The 19,152-nt window shown below is 36.5% G+C and overlaps 2 protein-coding genes across 2 annotated transcripts; one reads left to right on the top strand and one right to left on the bottom strand.

Annotated features, from left to right (window-relative positions):
• Nucleotides 447-15,325, bottom strand: LOC105172137 (protein transport protein SEC31 homolog B). The gene is given in 23 exon segments (XM_011093478.2): nt 447-917; nt 1,006-1,244; nt 2,353-2,635; nt 2,716-2,841; nt 2,944-3,120; nt 3,213-3,331; nt 4,338-4,551; nt 4,638-4,823; nt 5,605-5,697; nt 5,817-6,363; nt 6,455-6,582; nt 6,652-6,761; nt 7,535-7,577; nt 8,088-8,207; nt 8,324-8,421; nt 9,738-9,795; nt 9,898-10,003; nt 10,114-10,150; nt 10,232-10,328; nt 12,504-12,626; nt 12,731-12,800; nt 14,819-14,909; nt 14,912-15,325. Coding segments are annotated over 23 exon segments (3,333 nt in total). The 5' UTR covers nt 15,090-15,325; the 3' UTR covers nt 447-827.
• On the top strand, nt 17,656-18,402 carry LOC105172136. The gene has a single exon (XM_011093476.2). It carries the CDS (start codon nt 17,656-17,658, stop codon nt 18,400-18,402), a length of 747 nt encoding a protein of 248 aa, XP_011091778.2.

Raw genomic sequence — 19,152 nt, 5'->3', positions numbered from 1 at the left:
TTTCTGAAATGTTAAGAGGTTTGCTGTGATTAATCTCGAAAGCATGAACAGAGTGTACCCTTAGTTTTGTGCTGCCTGTAAGTCAGAGGAAAGGGGCAGAAATTAAAAGGGAACAACAACAAACGGAAATTCCAAAATGCAATGCCCTCAGATTTAGCAGCATCAAAAGTATTTACAACCAACAGATTTTACAAAGATCATGTCATCGACTCACACTTTAAAGGGGTCTGCGACGGACATTTCCGTAGTGAAAGGTTCTTGATCCTGAAAGAACAGTTTAAGTTTCAACCATAGACCTATTCAACAAGCATAGAAGGCAACAACTCTAGCGAATGTAACTATACCAGGTTATACACAGTCTAATAGAAGACAGAACCACAATCCAACTATCGGACACCATGTGTAACTTCGGATATTACAATGTTGTTGTAGCAAAATCACCAAGATAAACATAAAAGAAGGGAAGTTTTTATTGATCTAATCAACAGTACAATCTAACGGCCTCACTCAAATTGATACGTGAAGTTCTGAAAGCCGGACTTTTGGGAGACATTACAACAGTGCATGCTAAAGATAAAGATGTATACATATCTTAACCCAACCATCACATGACTGTCCTCGCTACTACCTTTCTCAAACTGCTCTCAAGAAATTGGATGAAGTTAAAGCATGGGGTAAAAGAGAAGGATAAAGGTAAAACCAAAACCTGCATGCCCTATGGGAATGGCTGTCAGTTCTTGTGTACAAATGTTTGGTTAAACATGATTCCGCAACTAAAAGTTGGCGCTAACGAGAAGTTTTGCAAGTTGAGGAGTTGATCTAATAATTTATCTTAAATTCTGTCTGGTCTTGATCATTCTTTTGAGTGTTGCCAACCAAAAATTGCATTCATCCCAATCACTTGTCGTGAGAAGCACCTATACCACATCATAACACAAAGTTTCATATCAATCAATTGATCGTATATGAAAAAGGTAGAACTATTGGGCATTTCTTGGCTGCTACCTGAATTTGAAGGGCAGTACCGAAATCACCATTGTCTAGTGCCTGACAGAGTTGTACAAGCTTTTCTGCTGCATTTTTAGATATGTCTCCACTATTGAGTTTCGCAAACAAGGCACCTAGCTTCTTTGAGTTGTCCTCTATTTCCCGCTTCTTAGCTGGATTTGCTCGTGATCCTCCTAATGCCTCACTTGTCTCGTTAAATAGTCTTGTTAAAGTTGCAATTACAGGCTTCTGTTGTGCTGTAGCAGATTTAAAAAATAAATAATATTCATCAGGAATTTTCGACACTGTCATTCCAGAGAGAAAATGATGTATACAAATTTTCGTGCTGCTGTTGAGCCAAGCAAATAGAATATTTTGTGCCTCAACTTAAAGATAAAGCATATGTGTCTTCCAATGAGCATAAGAAAATCTAATTACAGAAACCTGTTTGGCAAGAGAAAGCATAATCTGGGAACAAATATATAAACATGAGGGAGGTAATTAAGCATAATGAAAGACGAAAGATAATAAAGTTTTGCTTAATCTGGCTCTCTTCAACAGGTTGTTGTATGAAATAAGCTGTCTCAATCCTCAAGACCAGAGAACCAGAATAGACTTGAGTCACTTGACTGACCTAATTGGCATGACCAACCTAGGTAAGAAACCATCCAAGTAAATCAAGTCAATTTAGAAAGAATACACCAAACCAACCATAGCTCAAGGCACACATGAAACGAGTAGTATGATGTTTCATAATTCTTAAATTGGACTCTAGAAAGTTATGGGACTTGGTCTCGTTACAAATCATAGTTCAGTCGTGGTTCCTTATCTATCCTTTGGGATGGACATCAATTGGAAATGGATCAAAGATTGCGGACCCAAATGCTAATACTGGGACCTGTAAAGAGCAAGCAAGGGATGCTCGCTGTAGTATAGCATTCTTCCTGTGAATTTATCTCAACCCCAGACACGTAGTTGTCATTTTCTCCATGAAGAAACACTGTCAGGTTTTTCTAAATCCTTTACCAAGTGGGGATCTAAACGTTGTCTATTGGCCAACATTTGGTCATGCCTTATTAAGTAGTCTGCAGCAGTGAGCAACATAGTGGTCATCCAACATGAAACAGAAAGAGGAATAAAATTCCCAAATTGAATAATTCTGCTCTCCCCATTTCTAACCCAAAGACAAAAAGAATTAAGAGAGAACTGCCAATCATCTTCAAACTGTTGTTTGCTTTTTCTAGAAATAGACCTCTTCTACCAAAATAACAAAAACGATGCAAAGCACGCTACTGCAGAAATTCCGTAAGGAAGTAATCCCTAACACAGATCAAATGGAGGAGCATCTGAGAAAAGAATTGGTACCAGGTACTTTTGAAGTATCAACTGTCTGCACAGTTGGTGGGGGAGCAGCAGGAGTAAAAGGTGGTTGCACTGGAGCAGGCTGAGTAGGACTAGGAGGTTGCATTGGGTTCATCCCTGGTCTTTGAACCCCTGAACTATTGACTGGCATGAAACCTCTTGGTGTTGGAGTAGGAGCCAAGACCTGGGGCATCATTTGCCTGGGAGTTGGACCAACTTGAGATGAGGTAGCACCGTATGCAGCAACCCCCGGAGGACCAGCTTGATAGTTAGAGTTAGCAGCACCCTGTGTAATTCACACGAGGCAAGCTCAGGATGATGGTCAAATGTACAAGACGAAACCAAGTAATAGGTGCAGCAGCATACTGGATATAACTGAGAACCCAAAGATGATGGCTGCTGATATTGCTCCAAGTTCTTCAACATAGGAGGGTTTGCAGGAACAAATTTCGCAGGAGGCTGGGAATGAACAGGAGGTGGAGGAAAGTTTCCCTGTAAAGTACACATACATATCCATTCAAAAACAACCGAACTAGTCCGAGCAAACACTTGGAATCAACTTCATTCACAAAATAAATCAAATCAGACTATCACCATTGGAGGTGGAACTGCCGGAGAAGGAACAAATAGGGAAGGCTGTGTACTAGCTTGTGGAAATGTGGGAGGAGCATTGTAACCCCTGCCAAACGGAACAGCAGATGGCTGCTGATAATTTTCAGTATAGGGACTGCTTGGGACAGTCGGTTGTGTCTGGGATGGTGGTGCCGCATCCTGACGGCGACGAAATGAAAGCAATGTTTCAAAGTAAGAATCAGAAATCGACCAGAAAAGCATTTCGGACATTGAGAAGCAGGAAGACATACTGGATAATAACCACGCTGAGAGGCATCAGTAACACCATAACCTGATTGATCAGCACTATATGGAGATCCACTTCGTAGGTGAGTATTGTCATAAGCAATAGTCTTCTCAATCTCTTTATCTGCAGAACATTTTTAAACAGCAGCGCTTGGATACATTAAGCCTAGCAGATAGAGGTTTAAAGCTATACCATTTAAACCATTGTAGCAGAGGCATTCACAAGATGCTGTTACTTATAGTCATAGACAGAGCTAAATGAGATGCACATTTGTTTCAGTAAACCAACAATGACATCAAATAAATAAGAAGTCTGATAGTGATGCGTTGATAAGACAGCATCACATATTCATAATCCCATATAGAGACACACATTGTTTATATTGATTGCAGTAAAAACAAAAAACAATATCAAACAAATAAAAGACCAAGTTAGTATTTGGTAGCAATATTTGTATTTGTTGGTAATTTGAAAGTACAAAAGAGTAATAAAGATTGACCATTTCATGCTAATTGAAGCCAGAAAGTAAGTTCAGCAAAATGTTCCCTACCTGTCCTACTAGGATTTTGAGGGAAATTTATAAACAAAGTTGAGACAAGAATAAAAAATATGGACGAAAAATATGTGCAAGTATTCAGGAGGGAAAGTATACAAGTAAGACTCAGTAACGACCTAATACTCGAGCAAAAATGCCCTTTCCACCACATCCATTTCTGTATTGCTAGAGACAGGAAATACCTCTATGCTCAAGTTATTTTAACTTTTATTTTAAAAAATCAAACCAAAGAAACAACTCTGAGATAGTTCTATTAGAACTTTAATGATGCGTGTATGATGCTGAAGTATTTGACCCTCCTGCTCCACACGTGGGGAAAGATAAACATTCTTTCATCCCGTAAATGAGGATTGAAGCCTGTTAGCTGCAGCTGAAAAGAAAATGTATATGTTCAATATGCCTACATGATTCTTTCAGATGGCCATACTGAATTATGAAAGCCACGTGATAACTCTCTGGCAGCACAATCTGGTTTGAGGTGGTTTGTTTTTGTGGGGAACTTTTCACCAGAAAACAAAAGTTGCAAACACTAATAAGGAGAATAGTAGAGCAAAAGAGAGCATACACACACACCTGCCTGAGTTGAAAGAGCTATACGATCACGTAAGATCATAAGTTCAGTAGACAATTCTTCGGTTCCCAGAAGATTTAAGTACTCCATCGCTGTAGTTAAAAGCCCTTGACTTGCTAATATTTCAGCATATTTCTCAACTAACTTACATAATGAAGTGCTAAATCGCTTCTGCCCAGTAGCCAAAGCAAAGACAATAGTCTTCTCCATTAAATCCTTCAAAATAGATTTATAGCGTACAAGTCATATACACTGTCTGCCATAAAGTGTCATCTAATGACGTTTAACCAATGTATTCTTACCTGGAGGCGGTCTACATAGGGTTTTCTGTCATGCTCTGTTGTAAGATTCTTTGACCACATTTCCACTGCTTTATCAATATTTCCAGCACATATATAACACAGTGTTGCCGCAGCCGTATCATTAGCGGCCATGAGTCTTGTAGCAAGAGTGTCACATAATAGAGTCCACTCATCTGACTGTGCAAACTGAATGACCGAATGTGCAAAACAACGTTAAAGAGAAAATCATCAGGCGCTAAAGCTTGTGCCAAATACACAGAGATACAGAATCACATGTTCAGGTTCTATCTATACTACAACTCTGCTCCAGTAAGACATGCGAACTCAGAAGAGATACATTTAAAAATATGATAATACAATTTATACCATGGAAGGCCAATTCGCTCTTTTCCAACATTAAAAGCCAAGTCTATTGTAACCACAAAATGGCGTATCAGGAAAGTAGGATAGTACTTCAGTCACTATAAATGTGATAGCTGACATGGCATCCAAAGATGTAAGCTGTAAATTTATTCCCATACATTTGATATTGTTTCAGTTTCAGTTCATGACACACTGACCACAATTTTAGCTTGTGCTTGACTAGAAAATTGTTCATCAGATGCACAAATACATATACTTATCCATCTATTTCCTACATGCCTATCCATCTGCATTTCTTTATTGATATCTCTGACAACACACTTTATTAGTTTTATTGACATTGAAGAAAATGCTCAAAGCTGACAAGTTGGATTTCTTAAAAAAGAAATGAGTAGAATATGGATTTAAGTGATGGGATGATATGGCACATGCCAAATTGACTCATAAAATATATATAGAGGTCATTACAGGGCCAGAAACTAAAAATAGTTAGTATTTTCACCATTAGAATATGAAGTTTCACTGATCAAAGTTTGCATAGGATGCAACTAGACTTAGAAGCATCATATGCACAGCTTGCATTGCTAGGAGCAAAAAGACTTACAGTGCAAAAGAGAGCAAGTGTTTCCTTCCATGATTTTAGGGGCCTTGTGTTCGCTAAACTCATGAGGTCATTGTTTACCATGGCAGAAACAACCTGAGGTACAACATATTAGATAAAGCCATATAAACAACCAGCAAAAAGATATGAACCCACAATTACAAACACAGAAAGAATTTCAGCGAATTGACATCCAAGCAGCACTATTTTACCACCTTTAGGTATGGAGAATGACTTGTCTTGAGGAACTGATCACGTGTGCGCTCCCACAAGGCAGCACTACCAACATGGGCAATGACCAGAGCATCTGCCCATCTATTTGCTGAAATGCATTGTGCAACTGTGCCCTTGTAGTCCCCAACAACCAAAGCACGTTGTACAGCATCATCAAATGAAGGATCAGAAGCCTCCTCTTGGTCATTTATTTCTTGTTTGGACTCCTTTACCGAGTCGGGAACAGTAAATTCATTCTTGGAAGTTGAAGAGGGGGTATCTGCCCTGGGACTGGGAAGGTTGTTGAAGAAATCTTCTCCATTGTCAGTTGCATATAAGGTAGATTCTTTGTTTCCAGAAGATCCTTCTTTATCAGTCAGTCTCTCATCAAGACCAAGAGCATTCAATTGCTCCGAGACTTCTTTATTTATGCCATTTTCTTCAGCAGGCAGAACGAAACCAAGATGAGAGAGAAGCTTGGACCTTGCAGTCCCATCCTCGGTAAACATAACTTTCATGAAGCCCCATGTTTCCCTCTCCTCATCAGATCTGATTAGGATAATAAGTTTTAGGGGGAAAGAAAAGATATTGCCAAACTCACACCTAATAATAGCCTAAGCCCGGGAAAAAGAAGACGTACTCAGATTCTTGAGATTTCCTTTCACACAAAAGTTTTAGCGCCAATTTGTCACCATTTTTTAGTGCAGCTTCAAATTCAGAAGATCGACTTGCCAAACCATGTTCCGCAGCTAAGTTGTGCACATAGACCTGAAAAGGAGTTCTTGTTACTGTAAAGTATGTGGAGAGAAATTAACAATTTAAAACTCCTCGGCGTACCTCCGAAGATCCAGCTCGAGATTCAGTAGAGTGAAAAGAAACAAGTTTGCCTCCGAAACCAAATGTTACTCCGGCTTTACAACTGTACCACTTTGGGGCCCTGAATGATGCTGCATAGACATAAAATGTATAATAATAACAACCTAAATTTAACACATTGAAAGGAGAAAATAATACCACATGACACAATAGCTAATTAGAAATTGAACTACAGGAAGAATAACAGAAAAAAGTAAATATTAGAACAAGACATGATGATCTAAAGGAACTACTGATTAGTAAATGCCCAACTTGGCCATGCATAACTAGACAACTTTACTATGACAATCATCTCATCACTATGATGTGAAAATAGTGAAACAATAAAGGAAAAACTCTCCAGAAATATCACACCTATTAAGTTTTTCAGTAAAAATGGATAACCAGAGAAATCATCCTCACTATTACTACTCTCCCCAAGTGGACATCAAACTCCACTTTGCTGATATTGTTGCAAGAACATGCAAAATGACATCACTTTAACCAACAGCAAACTAGATAATATACAAAAAATAATTCATAGAGAAACTAGGCAATTAAGGAACAAATTTGGAAGGATTTAAAAATAACTTAATGCTGTTGCTTCTTAAAACTTAAAGTGAGCGATACCATGTTATTAAAATGTTCTTAAAGCTGGGAACATCAAGTATCTCCTGCCACAAGTCTTAGGGGCAAAAGCTGAAAGTTTTGGTGGAATACTATACATGGAGAAAATATTCATGACCTAATTAATGCATTTCGTGGATGCTAGGAGCTTTTTGCTGGAACAATAACTCATTCTCACATTTCTCCATGTAGATGGGGCAGCCAACACAAACTTTCTACAGTCTAAGAAATGTGATACCTGAACCAAATTGACTCTCTCCAAGACCATAACGACCACAACCCTGCATTTTGAAAAGGTATCACAGTCACAAGGAAGAAAGAAAATTCATAAATGTTGGAAAAATGAATAAGCAAGTCCAAGAAAAGTAAATAGAGAAGATATTCTGGTACTCTGAATTATTGTCATAACTAGTTCATGCTCTATTTATCACAGAACATAAGCACAAATTCAATCAAGCAGGTAATCAAATTTTGATTCTTGCCTGCCTTATGTGAAAAGATAACTTCCATCTTGGAGAGGCCAAAAAAGCCAAAAAATGCCTGTAGTTAACTAGTCAGGTCTCTCTAAGACTACTTCTATTCTGATGCATAATAAGAAAGATATAATGAAATTATAATGAAAAAGATACTTGTTCCATCTGTTATTAAATGCTAACCCAAGAGGCTACCTAAAAAGATCTGTAAGATTAATCAAAGTCCACCTTTCTGTCATTCACTGCATCATCTAAACCAACAATCTATATGAAAGATCAGACGACATATCGAACGAGTTGCAGGGGATAGGAAATAACCTCTACATTATAAATGCCAATTTTCCCATCAAATGAAGATGCTGATATGACTCCGGGAACTTTAGAATACCAATGCACATCGAAATTCCAGTTCGTTCCAGCAGGTAATTCAGCAACAATCTACAGAAAACATCATATAGAACCGCCACGTGGCAACGGCAGCTCAAAGAATGAAGAAAAACGAAATTACGATAAAATGTACAAGCATAAGAAACTTAGGCAATAAAAAAGTTCACCTCTCCAGATGATGTGTCCCAGCAAATAGTACGGTTATCTTTGGCACAGGTAAGCAGATAAGAGCTGTCAATAGGGCACCATGACATCGCAATGACACCTGAATGCAAGAGATGCATAAATATAAACCAAAATGAATGCCTACACAGGTATAACTTAACGAATTATTAATGAATCAAAGGCATGGTCATCAGAATAACAAAGATGTGATTAAGAGCTAAAAGTAACTTAAGCAAATAAAGGGAAAAAAAAAAAAAGGTAACAGATGCTGGCAGCAACAAGAACCTCGCCCTATCAGTTACCCCAAGTATGCAGTGAAAATAATATAAGAAAGTAGGGAGAGAGAGGATGGCAGTAAAAACAACATTTCTACATTAATCCAGGATATGTAATGTTGTAACAAGTTACTAATGGCAGGTAGTAATCACACTCTTAAAATCAACATTTGATTTCCAACAAGTGGCCCACAAATACAAGAAATTACATGTCCCTATTTCCAGAAATGCATTAGGATACAAATTTGCTACAGTATCTCATGTGTTTATAGGATCATGCTGATATGAAATGGTCCTGCCATTACCAATTCTCTGGTAGTAAACGAACTTAAGAGTGTTCAACTACGCTAGCACGGATCAGCCAGCATAAAAATTTTGTCAAGCCTCAGTCAATGTAACGCAACGACACATTTCAATTGCAGTGACTAATCTCAAGTTCATTGTGAGTTTCCTCCACTTAACAGAAGTTTCACAAAGAATTATGGCGAGCAGTGGTCTCTCCTTTATGTGATCGGTAACAGAAGGGTATTTGGCAGAACTTGCACTAGACAACACCATACACCAAACGATGTAAATGATAACCTATTTATATAGTCAAGCCTAGATCTTATGAGTCAATGGGTGTGCTCCTATTAAGCTCGACTGTTTTGACAGGAGCAGATGAAATTTAGTTGGGATAAAAATCTGTTTCCAACATAATGTGACTTTAGGAAAACTTTAGTGCTATTACTCCCACTTCCATGATCAGTAAGAAGAAACAATAAAATTATGTTATCAATTGAAGAGAAACCGATTTACATCGATGCTAGATTTTCCATGTTTGCTTTTCTGTAGAAGATCTATATGACAGTTAAACAACTTAGCTCCAAAATATTTATGGTTCTTGCATAGCTATCTTTCCAAAAGAAGGAACTTGAGTAGTAGAGATGAATGACCAAAGAGTGGAAGGATGAGAATATAAGAATAAATAATCAACAAAGTGAACTGCAAACAATAAAAACTTGACCACTTCCACCTTCAAACCATGAAGCCATAAAAAGATACAATCTACTTGAGAAATCAGAAATAAATGATCAACAAACAATAGTGAATTCAGAACTTTCTAAAATGTTGGAAGTGAAACTCCAGAGAGATGCCATACCTTTGGTGTGCCCTACAAACTCTTTCACTGGAGACATTATATTCCGCATATCCCACAGCTGAATATGACATCAGTCAATTGCAATGATAGTAAGTTTAAGCAGAATCGATATATAGCATTTATACCAAGAAGCTCAACTAAGAGCTAATGCATTCATTACCCTGAGAGAAGGTGAATTGTCTTCATCTGAAGCAACAATGAGTTGAGTAGCAACATCTGGGTTCCACTGCAAAACAGAGCATCTCCTTCTAACTGAATCAGAGAAACTGCAATGTGGCCATATCAAAGATCAGAACATGGGGATGGAACCCCGTACATATCAATGGTTGAAATATTAACAACCCAGCATCTACATTTCATAGGAAGTTATTTTTACCTTATTACTGGCTTTTGCTTCTTCAGATCCCACACCACTGAAATTACAGATATGCCTATTATTCAAATGCAATGCAAGAGTCAAGGGCATAATTCATACTGAACAGCATCCTTCTTACCAGTTGTCCCATTATATGAAGTGGAGGCCAGTATATGCTGAACCTTGCTATTCCACGACAAAAAGGAAATTTCACCTTGTGTTGCAGAACCAGTAGCCTGTGGAACAGTTAAATAAGTCTGAGTTGCCATTAAAGAGTCTTGGATATGAAATGACGGACAAATAGACCTAAAATTTAGGGATATTAGATTGAAATTCAGGAGCAAGAAGATGAGGGGAAAAAATGAGCTAAAGCACTTCAGGGTTCTAAATGAATAGTTTAAAGAATTTATTTGGCTTTTTGAAATTAATGAGATGTTTAATGGCCAGAATGCTGCAATGGTACCATTCCATTAAATATGCCACTTGGAAATTATATTGTCCAATTTCTTTCAAGAATTTCTATTCCTTCTCTTTAGAGAGTGAGTCTCCCTCTGGTCAAAAAGAAAAGGAAAAAATAAGGAAGAAAAGGGAAGGAAAAGAAAATTTCTTTCCCTGCCACCCTGCTGGTTTCCTCTTTCTTTCTTCTATTTCTGTTCTTGTTGTTGCCTTTAACATATCTTCAACTGTCCATTTAATCCAACAACTATATCCAGTTCAGAACTTACAATTTGTTAGATTTATTTTAAATCATTGTCATAATCTTAGCCATTTTCTGAAAATGTTTACCAAAGCCAAAGCTCAAAATATGTTTTCCTCATGGAATTAGTTCTCCTGCTCCGAATGAACGATTATAGGGGTGTTGCAAAATTCTCCAGCCTTCATGTGATGGATTTCACATACTATTTCATAGTAGATATGCTCTACCAAATACTCCAACTAGATAGGTCCAGCAAATTTCAGAAACATACGCTAAAGTTTGAGGTCCAGTGACGTTGAAAGAGGACCACAGAAGCTGCTGAAGCTGTAATCCTATTGCCTGGAACAAGTGGTTCCAAAGGAATAATAAAGGAAAGATCGAAGATCTTGTAAGCACAGGAAAATCAGTTCCTTTAAGAACTCTTTAGAATGGAGAAGGCAACCCATTGTATTCTTAGATTCATATCTTTACTGCAAGTACATAAAACTCCTTTGTATTTTCCCATGTATAGCTTGCTATGGGTTATTCCTTTTCTTTAAATTGGAGTGGGAACTTCAGTAGGAGACACAAATGCAAGGTTATTATGCTAAAATGTTTGATCAGGCAAAATTCAAGCCCACAATGCCATAAAATATTTGACATGAGAAAGAACATATTAAGATACTAAAGTTTGGCCAGCTATTTAATTTAAACATAATATCTTTCATCCATAATGAACTAAAACCTTAAAAAGGCACATGCTTTTGTACTGTGCTCAATCTATCAAGTCTATGGGTACGGTTGGATGGATGGTTGGAGAACGAATTGGAGGAGCTCAGGGTTTCGGGGAAGATCAGATATTTGACTTTCTGTTTGGTAAGAAGAAAGAGGAGGGGAGGATGATGAGTATAGGTTAGGCAAACTCAACTAATATGGACTGGAGGAAATATTGCATTTGAAGTACAAATAGGTTTCCTCTCTTTCTTATCCAATATCCAATACAAAATCAAAACAATGTAGATGTTAGGAATATATATTAGTCAAAACACAATTTGTAACATCACAGACACATAAATAAGACGGGGAAAAAATTCCGAGGAAAAGTTTTAAGGGGTAAAGTTTGACTTTGAAGGCAAGAACATCATGGTTCCTTTGCCAAATATATCATATAAAAGTCCTCCTCAGACAACTAAAAATACTTTCCAGGGAACGCTAACAAGAAAAGGAACCTAACTGCGTTCCAAGGTGGGTGGAAAGACCTTCATCTCCTTAAGGAATAAATAAAATCAAAACTATGTCAATTTCAGGAACATATATTAGCGACAAGACATCACAGACACAACAACAAGACGGTTCAAGATATCTGGAGAAACTTTTTAGGAGGCAAATGACTCCTTGCTCCATATATCATATAGAAATCCTCCTCATACCAGTAAGAAAGCTCTCAGGAATACTGACTGAGAAATGAACCCAGAGTACCAAGGTAGGTTTAAGAGACCTCCATCCTTTGAGCTTTCAAATCCTCTAAGCTAGGAATTTTCACTCCTATAGCCATAACAAAAATTCACCTCTCAAACTGACCAGAGTCACCTCTAAATTCAGTTATATATATTCCCGGCATCTGTTTCTAAGAAATATATGGAAACTGGCAAACAAAGTTCCTGCTTAATAGTTCTATGCAAAGTTAACTTTGAAAGTCTTAAGATAAATCCAGAGAAATTAATCAATTGCACACCTTGAGCGGCGGAAAATGACTTGGCTCTGATGGTTTGGATACATCCCATATACAAATATCACCTTCATCAGCCCCAGAGGCAAGAAGATTTGGAGAAAGAGAATTGAACTCTAAGCCACGAACCTGAGCAGTGTATTATAAACCGACTCAGCAACAATAACTCATCAAATACACAAGTAAAGGCGAAAATGCAAAGGAAATAAGGAATAAAAAGAGCACAAACTTACAGGCCCTCTGTGTCTAGAAAGACTCGCAACAAAAGCATTCTCACTTGTATCAGAACCCTTATTATGTGGGCTGGGATTGGAAACAGAAAAAACATCATAAAACTAATAGTCAATATATGGATCAGAAAAAAATTAAGACAGCAGCAATACTAAGCTGCAACAAGACTGAGGTATCTGAACTCAAATAAAAAATTGAAGAGAATCATTTGTGAGTAACAATCTACTCTCTAATCCAAATTTATAGTTTTGGTTCCTCTTTGCAGCCTTCACAGAATAAGGCTACAATTTCCCAAAATGGAAAGTCTCGCCAAGAAACTTTCTCCAATGTAAAGCTATGATGTGCACCACCAATTCTCGGCACTAGCTTTTCAAGGTAATAGTGTAAAGACACACCAAATTTTTATTTTTCCAACTTTCATCTAAAACTCTATATCATGTCAAATTCAACCCAGAATACTAGGACAAGGGGGTATTATCTTGATCCAGATAAATATCAAACATAACACTAGATAACCAACCAAGCATGATTTCTGACGAAAAAGAATTAAAAGCATGCTATTTGGTAGGTGATAGTGGACCACTGAAGATGACATGAATCGCATTACGAAATACATTGACACAAATCAAGCACTAAATCATACTCAGAGTAAAGCCACTGCATGCAAACTAACAATTGGATGAAAGTGGCTATAAAGAATTAGTGCTTATACAGATTAGCATCACTAGACTAGTTTCTGCTTAGATGTTGTTTCGAGTGTGACAAGCACTTCACTGTGTCCTTGTTCATTATTGGACTATGTTTCTCTTCATATATGTATGCGTTCCCATAGTAGCACAAACCGTAAATTCTAGAACCAAATATTTACTCCTCAAGCATTATTTGCAGAATACTAGTGATTCTTCTAAATTAGATTTGCATCAGGACACCCCAGATGCTTTTAAATGTTTTATACAATATTTCACCAGACAAATATCTAATACTCCACCTAACTCTAACCCAAACTATTCTCCCATTTGATTCTTAGTATGTTCCAAATAAGATACCATTCCCTAAAGTGGAAGTTATTTCCAAAGGAGGGCAAAAACATAAAAATCAGAGCAATCTTATACTATTCTAACTCTCTTCTAAAACTCTGTGCTAGTTCAATTATCCCCAAAGTTTTGCAGAGGAGGGAATAGAAATTAATTAATTAAGAATTCTTTATGTAGTAACAGCCATATTAGAAATGTCCATCATAGTCGAGGAAGTTGGGCATTTATGTGACCATGAAAAACTAATTTTAAGTAAGCCACTTGAACTGAAATATGTAAAATCAATATCACTTCATTTTGAACCCAAGTAGCCAGAGTTACAAAACTCTAAGCAATTTTCCTCAGAGTTTTGGCCATAGAAGTCCTTAACTACACTAGTGATGACAGAAAATAGGACGCAAGTCACAGAACCCTAAATAAGAAGAATTTATCCATATTAATTGTGGCCATGCAGCATTTTCCCCATCGCATGAGGCTGGAAAAATAATATGGCATCCGAAGGAGAAAAAACAACAATAAGCAAGCACAAGAAAAATCTTAAGAACAGACTGAAGAGCAGAAAAATCACAGACTTCCTTTCTTCATATGTAACCAACAAAAACAAGACATGCATATAGAGTCATGACTCAAAAACAAATTCATCAGAAGTACTTCAAATCTTCATCACTTGGAAAATGTCCACCAAAGGTAGCAATAATCAAATGAAACCACAATTGTATGAGTCAGTAACTCTACATGAAAAATAAGACGTCCACTAGAATAAAAAGAATCAGTCAACAGAATTCTAACTCCTGCATTCGGTTACATTGAAGGAAATTAACAAGAGAAAGAAGAGAAGTTACAAACAGAGACGCAGGTTAGTTGCGTATGCACATTTTCACAAAATTAAGCAATCGCAAATCTCACATTATCCAATTCGGATGTCCTAACTCATAACCACAACGCTAATCATACTTCCATCAAACGCATGGATGGACACCCGAACACATTCAACAGAACAAAAATAACTCTATCACCCGGAAACAACAGCAAAGAATCTAGAAGGTTTGAACTCACGAGATCAGAGGCTTAGGATTCCAGAGACCAATATTTCCATCAACGAGGCCACCAGCAATGAGGCCAAGCGAATACTCCTCAGAATTCGCGGGCGCCCCAAGATCAGCTGCCGATCATCCGACACAAAATCGAGCTCGAATATATCCAAATTAGCGGAGGAGCTAAACTGCAGATCCACCGCCCCCGCCATAGTCCCCGCCGCCATGTACACACCGTCCGGCGAGAACGCCGACGACGCCGATCTATTCACACTCTTTATACACCACGCCATCACCAAAAAACTGTAAATCAATCAATCTAGATATATCTATGTATCAGACGAAGTATTTCACAAACATCAGAATCCGAGAATCGGAAGTAGATTGAGAGAGAATTCTCTCTCTCTCTCTCTCTCTCTCTCTCTCTCTCTCTGGTTTCTACAAAATTGTTTGCTGAAATTTTTGGCTCCTGATTTTCTTCTCGCTCTGTTCTGTTACTTTACACTTCGATTTTTCATTTGTGAGCGAAGAGGAGGAGTGAGGTTCCAATACGAGGATGGGGCTAAAAAGGGAAATTTAGGTACTCCTACGTGATTTTGTCAGGCAACCAATAGGATCGTCCCACCTCGGACCAAAAAGTGTCTGCATATGCAAGGACGAATTTGCCCTTTCACAACTATCTTGATGTGGTTAGTCTTACCTCGAATCTTTGACGTAAGGACACGAACACTATACGATTTAGATAATGACAATACGAAATATTTTTAAAAAAATTTAAATACGATATGGTACTGATATGATCATATATAATATATTTTTTATTATATATATTCAATTTTTTTTATAAAATAAAAATAATATTCAAATTAAATATATAACAAGCATGTCTTATTTACATCTAAATTCTTAATTATAATGTGGCTTAAAGAATATATATAATCTATTTATTTTAAAAATACGTAACAAAAATTTTCTAATCATCCAAATTAGTTAAATAATTAAAACCATTTCTTGAATTTTTAATAATTTTAATATTGAATGTTTCAGAAAGTATGAAACTAATATTACAAATCATTCTATATTTTTTAAATCAAAATTACAATTTTTCTCAACCCAGTGTTGCCATCGCTAGTACTAACGGAGTGTTTGGAAAAACTTTTATTTTTAGAAAAGTGATTTTTTATAGAAAAAGTTAAAAGTTGGAAAAGAATAAAAAATAGGTATTGCTTGTAAAAACGAGTAAAAAGCAGATTGATTAAAGATTATTTCGTCACCATTGTTAAGATACTACTTTTGCTTATATCTGCATTTTTTTATTTATCAATAAATAATTTTTTTATAAAAAATAATAAATTTTATTTCGATTAGTCTATTTCATATTTAAACTTTTTTTTTTAAATATTAATAGAAAAGTGAATGTTTAATTTAATAATGCTCTCACTGAGTAATATAATTATTGATTCATACACAATAATTAAATTTATGAGAATGCAAAAAGAAAATCATTTTATTAATTAATCATAGCTATTTAGTTAATACTTTTCATGATAAAAGAAATAATATAATTAGATAATATAGCAAATAAAATATTTAATATGTAAAAGTGTAAATTTAATTATTTTTAAATTATTCAAATTATTTTAAATTTTCAATATCAACTTTAAATATAAAATTTTAAAAATAAACTAAAATTATTTATTTACAATAAGAGTAAAGTAGTAAAAAATAAAGTTGAATTTATTTACAAAAAGTCAAAATAATTTTTGGTATTTCTTAACACTTTCAGAAGAAGAAAATGGCATCTCAAATAATTCAAAAATACTTTTTGAATTAAGAAGTGAAAAACACACTTCTTTAAAACTCGCACAAAACTCTCTAAACTTGGTCTCCTTATCCTCTAATAAATATGCATTTTCAATTTCTTCTCCACTCAAAGTAGAATAAACATATACGTTAATACGAACAACAATAGTAGTTTCAACAGTAAGGAGAAATTGTATTTTTCGTCCATAAATTCGGTACATTTTTAGTCCCATTATATATAAATTTTTCGAAAATAGTCTCATAATTGCAAAATAAATTATATTTTTTGTCTCGTAACTTAGTTTTTATATGCTTTTAGTCCTATTACTTATAGAATTTTCAAAAAAAAAAATTCTCATAACTTGCAAGAAGTTTCATTTCAATTTTCTTGCGAGCTTCAGTATGAGATTTGACTTTTGTTGGGAAAAAACGACCGTGTAACTTGCATGTGGTATTTTTCATCAATTTCTTAACGGAAATTGGTAAATAAATTAAACATAATAATTTTTAAATTTACGAGAATAATTTTTCCTTGAGCAATGAATCTGAAAATATATTAATCTAAATTACGGGACGAGAAATACAATTACAACCATCTTCAAACGTGTCTTGGTGAGACACGTTACAAAAGTCACAATGATGCGCAACTCTTCCTTAAAGCAGAATTTCCTTTGTCAGCAAGTCCCTTTTAACTGCTTCATTTTTCAGTATAAGGCAAGATGATGATCATACAAAGTGTAAACTCCTCATTGGTCTCATCCAACAACCTTATACTTCTATACATGTATTTGTACACTATATATATATATATACACACACCCCACCCCACCCCCAACCCCTCTATTTATCTCTACCAAAAAGCATCACAAACAAGCAGGGCTGCATTGTCAAAATATGGGGGCAACATCAGGGCATGTAGTACTAGGACTTGCATTCTTGATCATAGGCCTTTGGCATATGTTCAACTGCATCAAACACCATTCTCTGAACCCAAAATCCTACCGCACACACCCATGGTACCCTCTCTCAACAAGATCACTCAGATACCTAGAGCCCATGGCAATCATGCTAGTCACATTCCTCTTCATATCAGTGGAGCTCTTCGTCAGACGGAAACCGTTATCGCCCGACGGAACCATCCCCTCCAAGAACCTCCGCCACATCGAGCACTCCATCATGGCCCTCTCCTTCTTCGTCTACGCCCTTTTCGCCACCCTTTTCGACATAATCTCCCCACCGGCCCGAGACGGGCTCCTCCATTTCCTCCAGGCCGTTGCGTTTTCGCAGCAGCTCCTCATTCTCCACCTCCATTCAACTGATCATATGGGAGTTGAAGGACAGTACCACTGGCTGCTCCAAATACTCACATTTGTGTCTCTTACCACTACTCTTCTATCCATTGCCTACCCCAAGAGCTTCTTGGTCTCATTTGTCAAGGCCTTTAGTGTGGTTTTCCAAGGTGTTTGGCTGATTGTCACCGGCATCATGCTGTGGACGCCGCAATGGATACCGAAAGGGTGTTTCTTGAAGACGGTATCCGGCCGTGACGCTGTATTCTGCCACGGTGATCGGGTCCTCGACCGGGCTAAGGCACTTGTGAACATTGAATTCGGAATGTACTTGATCTTGTTGACCGTGCTCTCAATAGTTTTCTACCTGGTCATGATCAAATTATACCCTCGTGAAAAAGTCAAATATCAATCATTGACTACGAGGTGTTATATTGAGGAGGAGGACGAGGACGTTGATCATGAGAGTGAAAAGGAACTCAAACTTGGCATGTCAAGAAATACTCTTCCATAGGTGTGAAGTTTAACACACATTTGTTCTATCAGAAACGGAAAAAGATTAAGACAAGTTGTTGTTGTGGTAGCGGTGTTGTTACATTGTTATTTCTTACAACTAGGGAAGTGCTATTGATCGTAACTTATTCCGTGGTACTGTGCATTTTCTTTTTCATGTACAGCGCATTGAATTTTTTTAATAAAATACATGATATCATTTTTCGACACATTGCATCTATATATCAATTAAAATATAAGGTGTAATAAGATTTGAAAAAAAAAAATACAGTCCATGTGAATTGTTTATGAATAATTTGACATATTTAAATTTGAAATTTCAATATCAAAATAGATATTTTAATTTATACGGACTCAAATTTTCAAATTTTGAGAATCCCATGTGTTTTACGTATAAAATTTCATGTTATAACGAAAGAAGATAATAACCCACAATTTTTTTTTAAATTTTTTCCCCTTTCTTTTCTGTGTTTGGTTAATTGAAAGAAACGTAGCCGTCATAGAATACTCATTTCTCCAAAATTCATTGAAATATTGATAACACAACCCCACGAACATATTAGTAAATAAAACATAAAGTTTACCGGAGCAAATATCATGACCGACCACTCTGGTTCAAAATGCTCACATCACACGTTTCGCATTTTGAATGAGGTTTGAACTCACGAGATTTAAGCGATATGACTGTAGTTAGCAGAAAGCGTTAGAATATGTACGTAAGTTTCTCCCAACAAACCACCTTCCTTGCCTT

The sequence above is a fragment of the Sesamum indicum genome, linkage group LG10, assembly GCF_000512975.1.
Source record: "Sesamum indicum cultivar Zhongzhi No. 13 linkage group LG10, S_indicum_v1.0, whole genome shotgun sequence".
Taxonomy (NCBI): domain Eukaryota; kingdom Viridiplantae; phylum Streptophyta; class Magnoliopsida; order Lamiales; family Pedaliaceae; genus Sesamum; species Sesamum indicum.
Note: the sequence above shows the minus strand (reverse complement) of the source record. Positions and strands in the feature narration are given on the sequence as shown.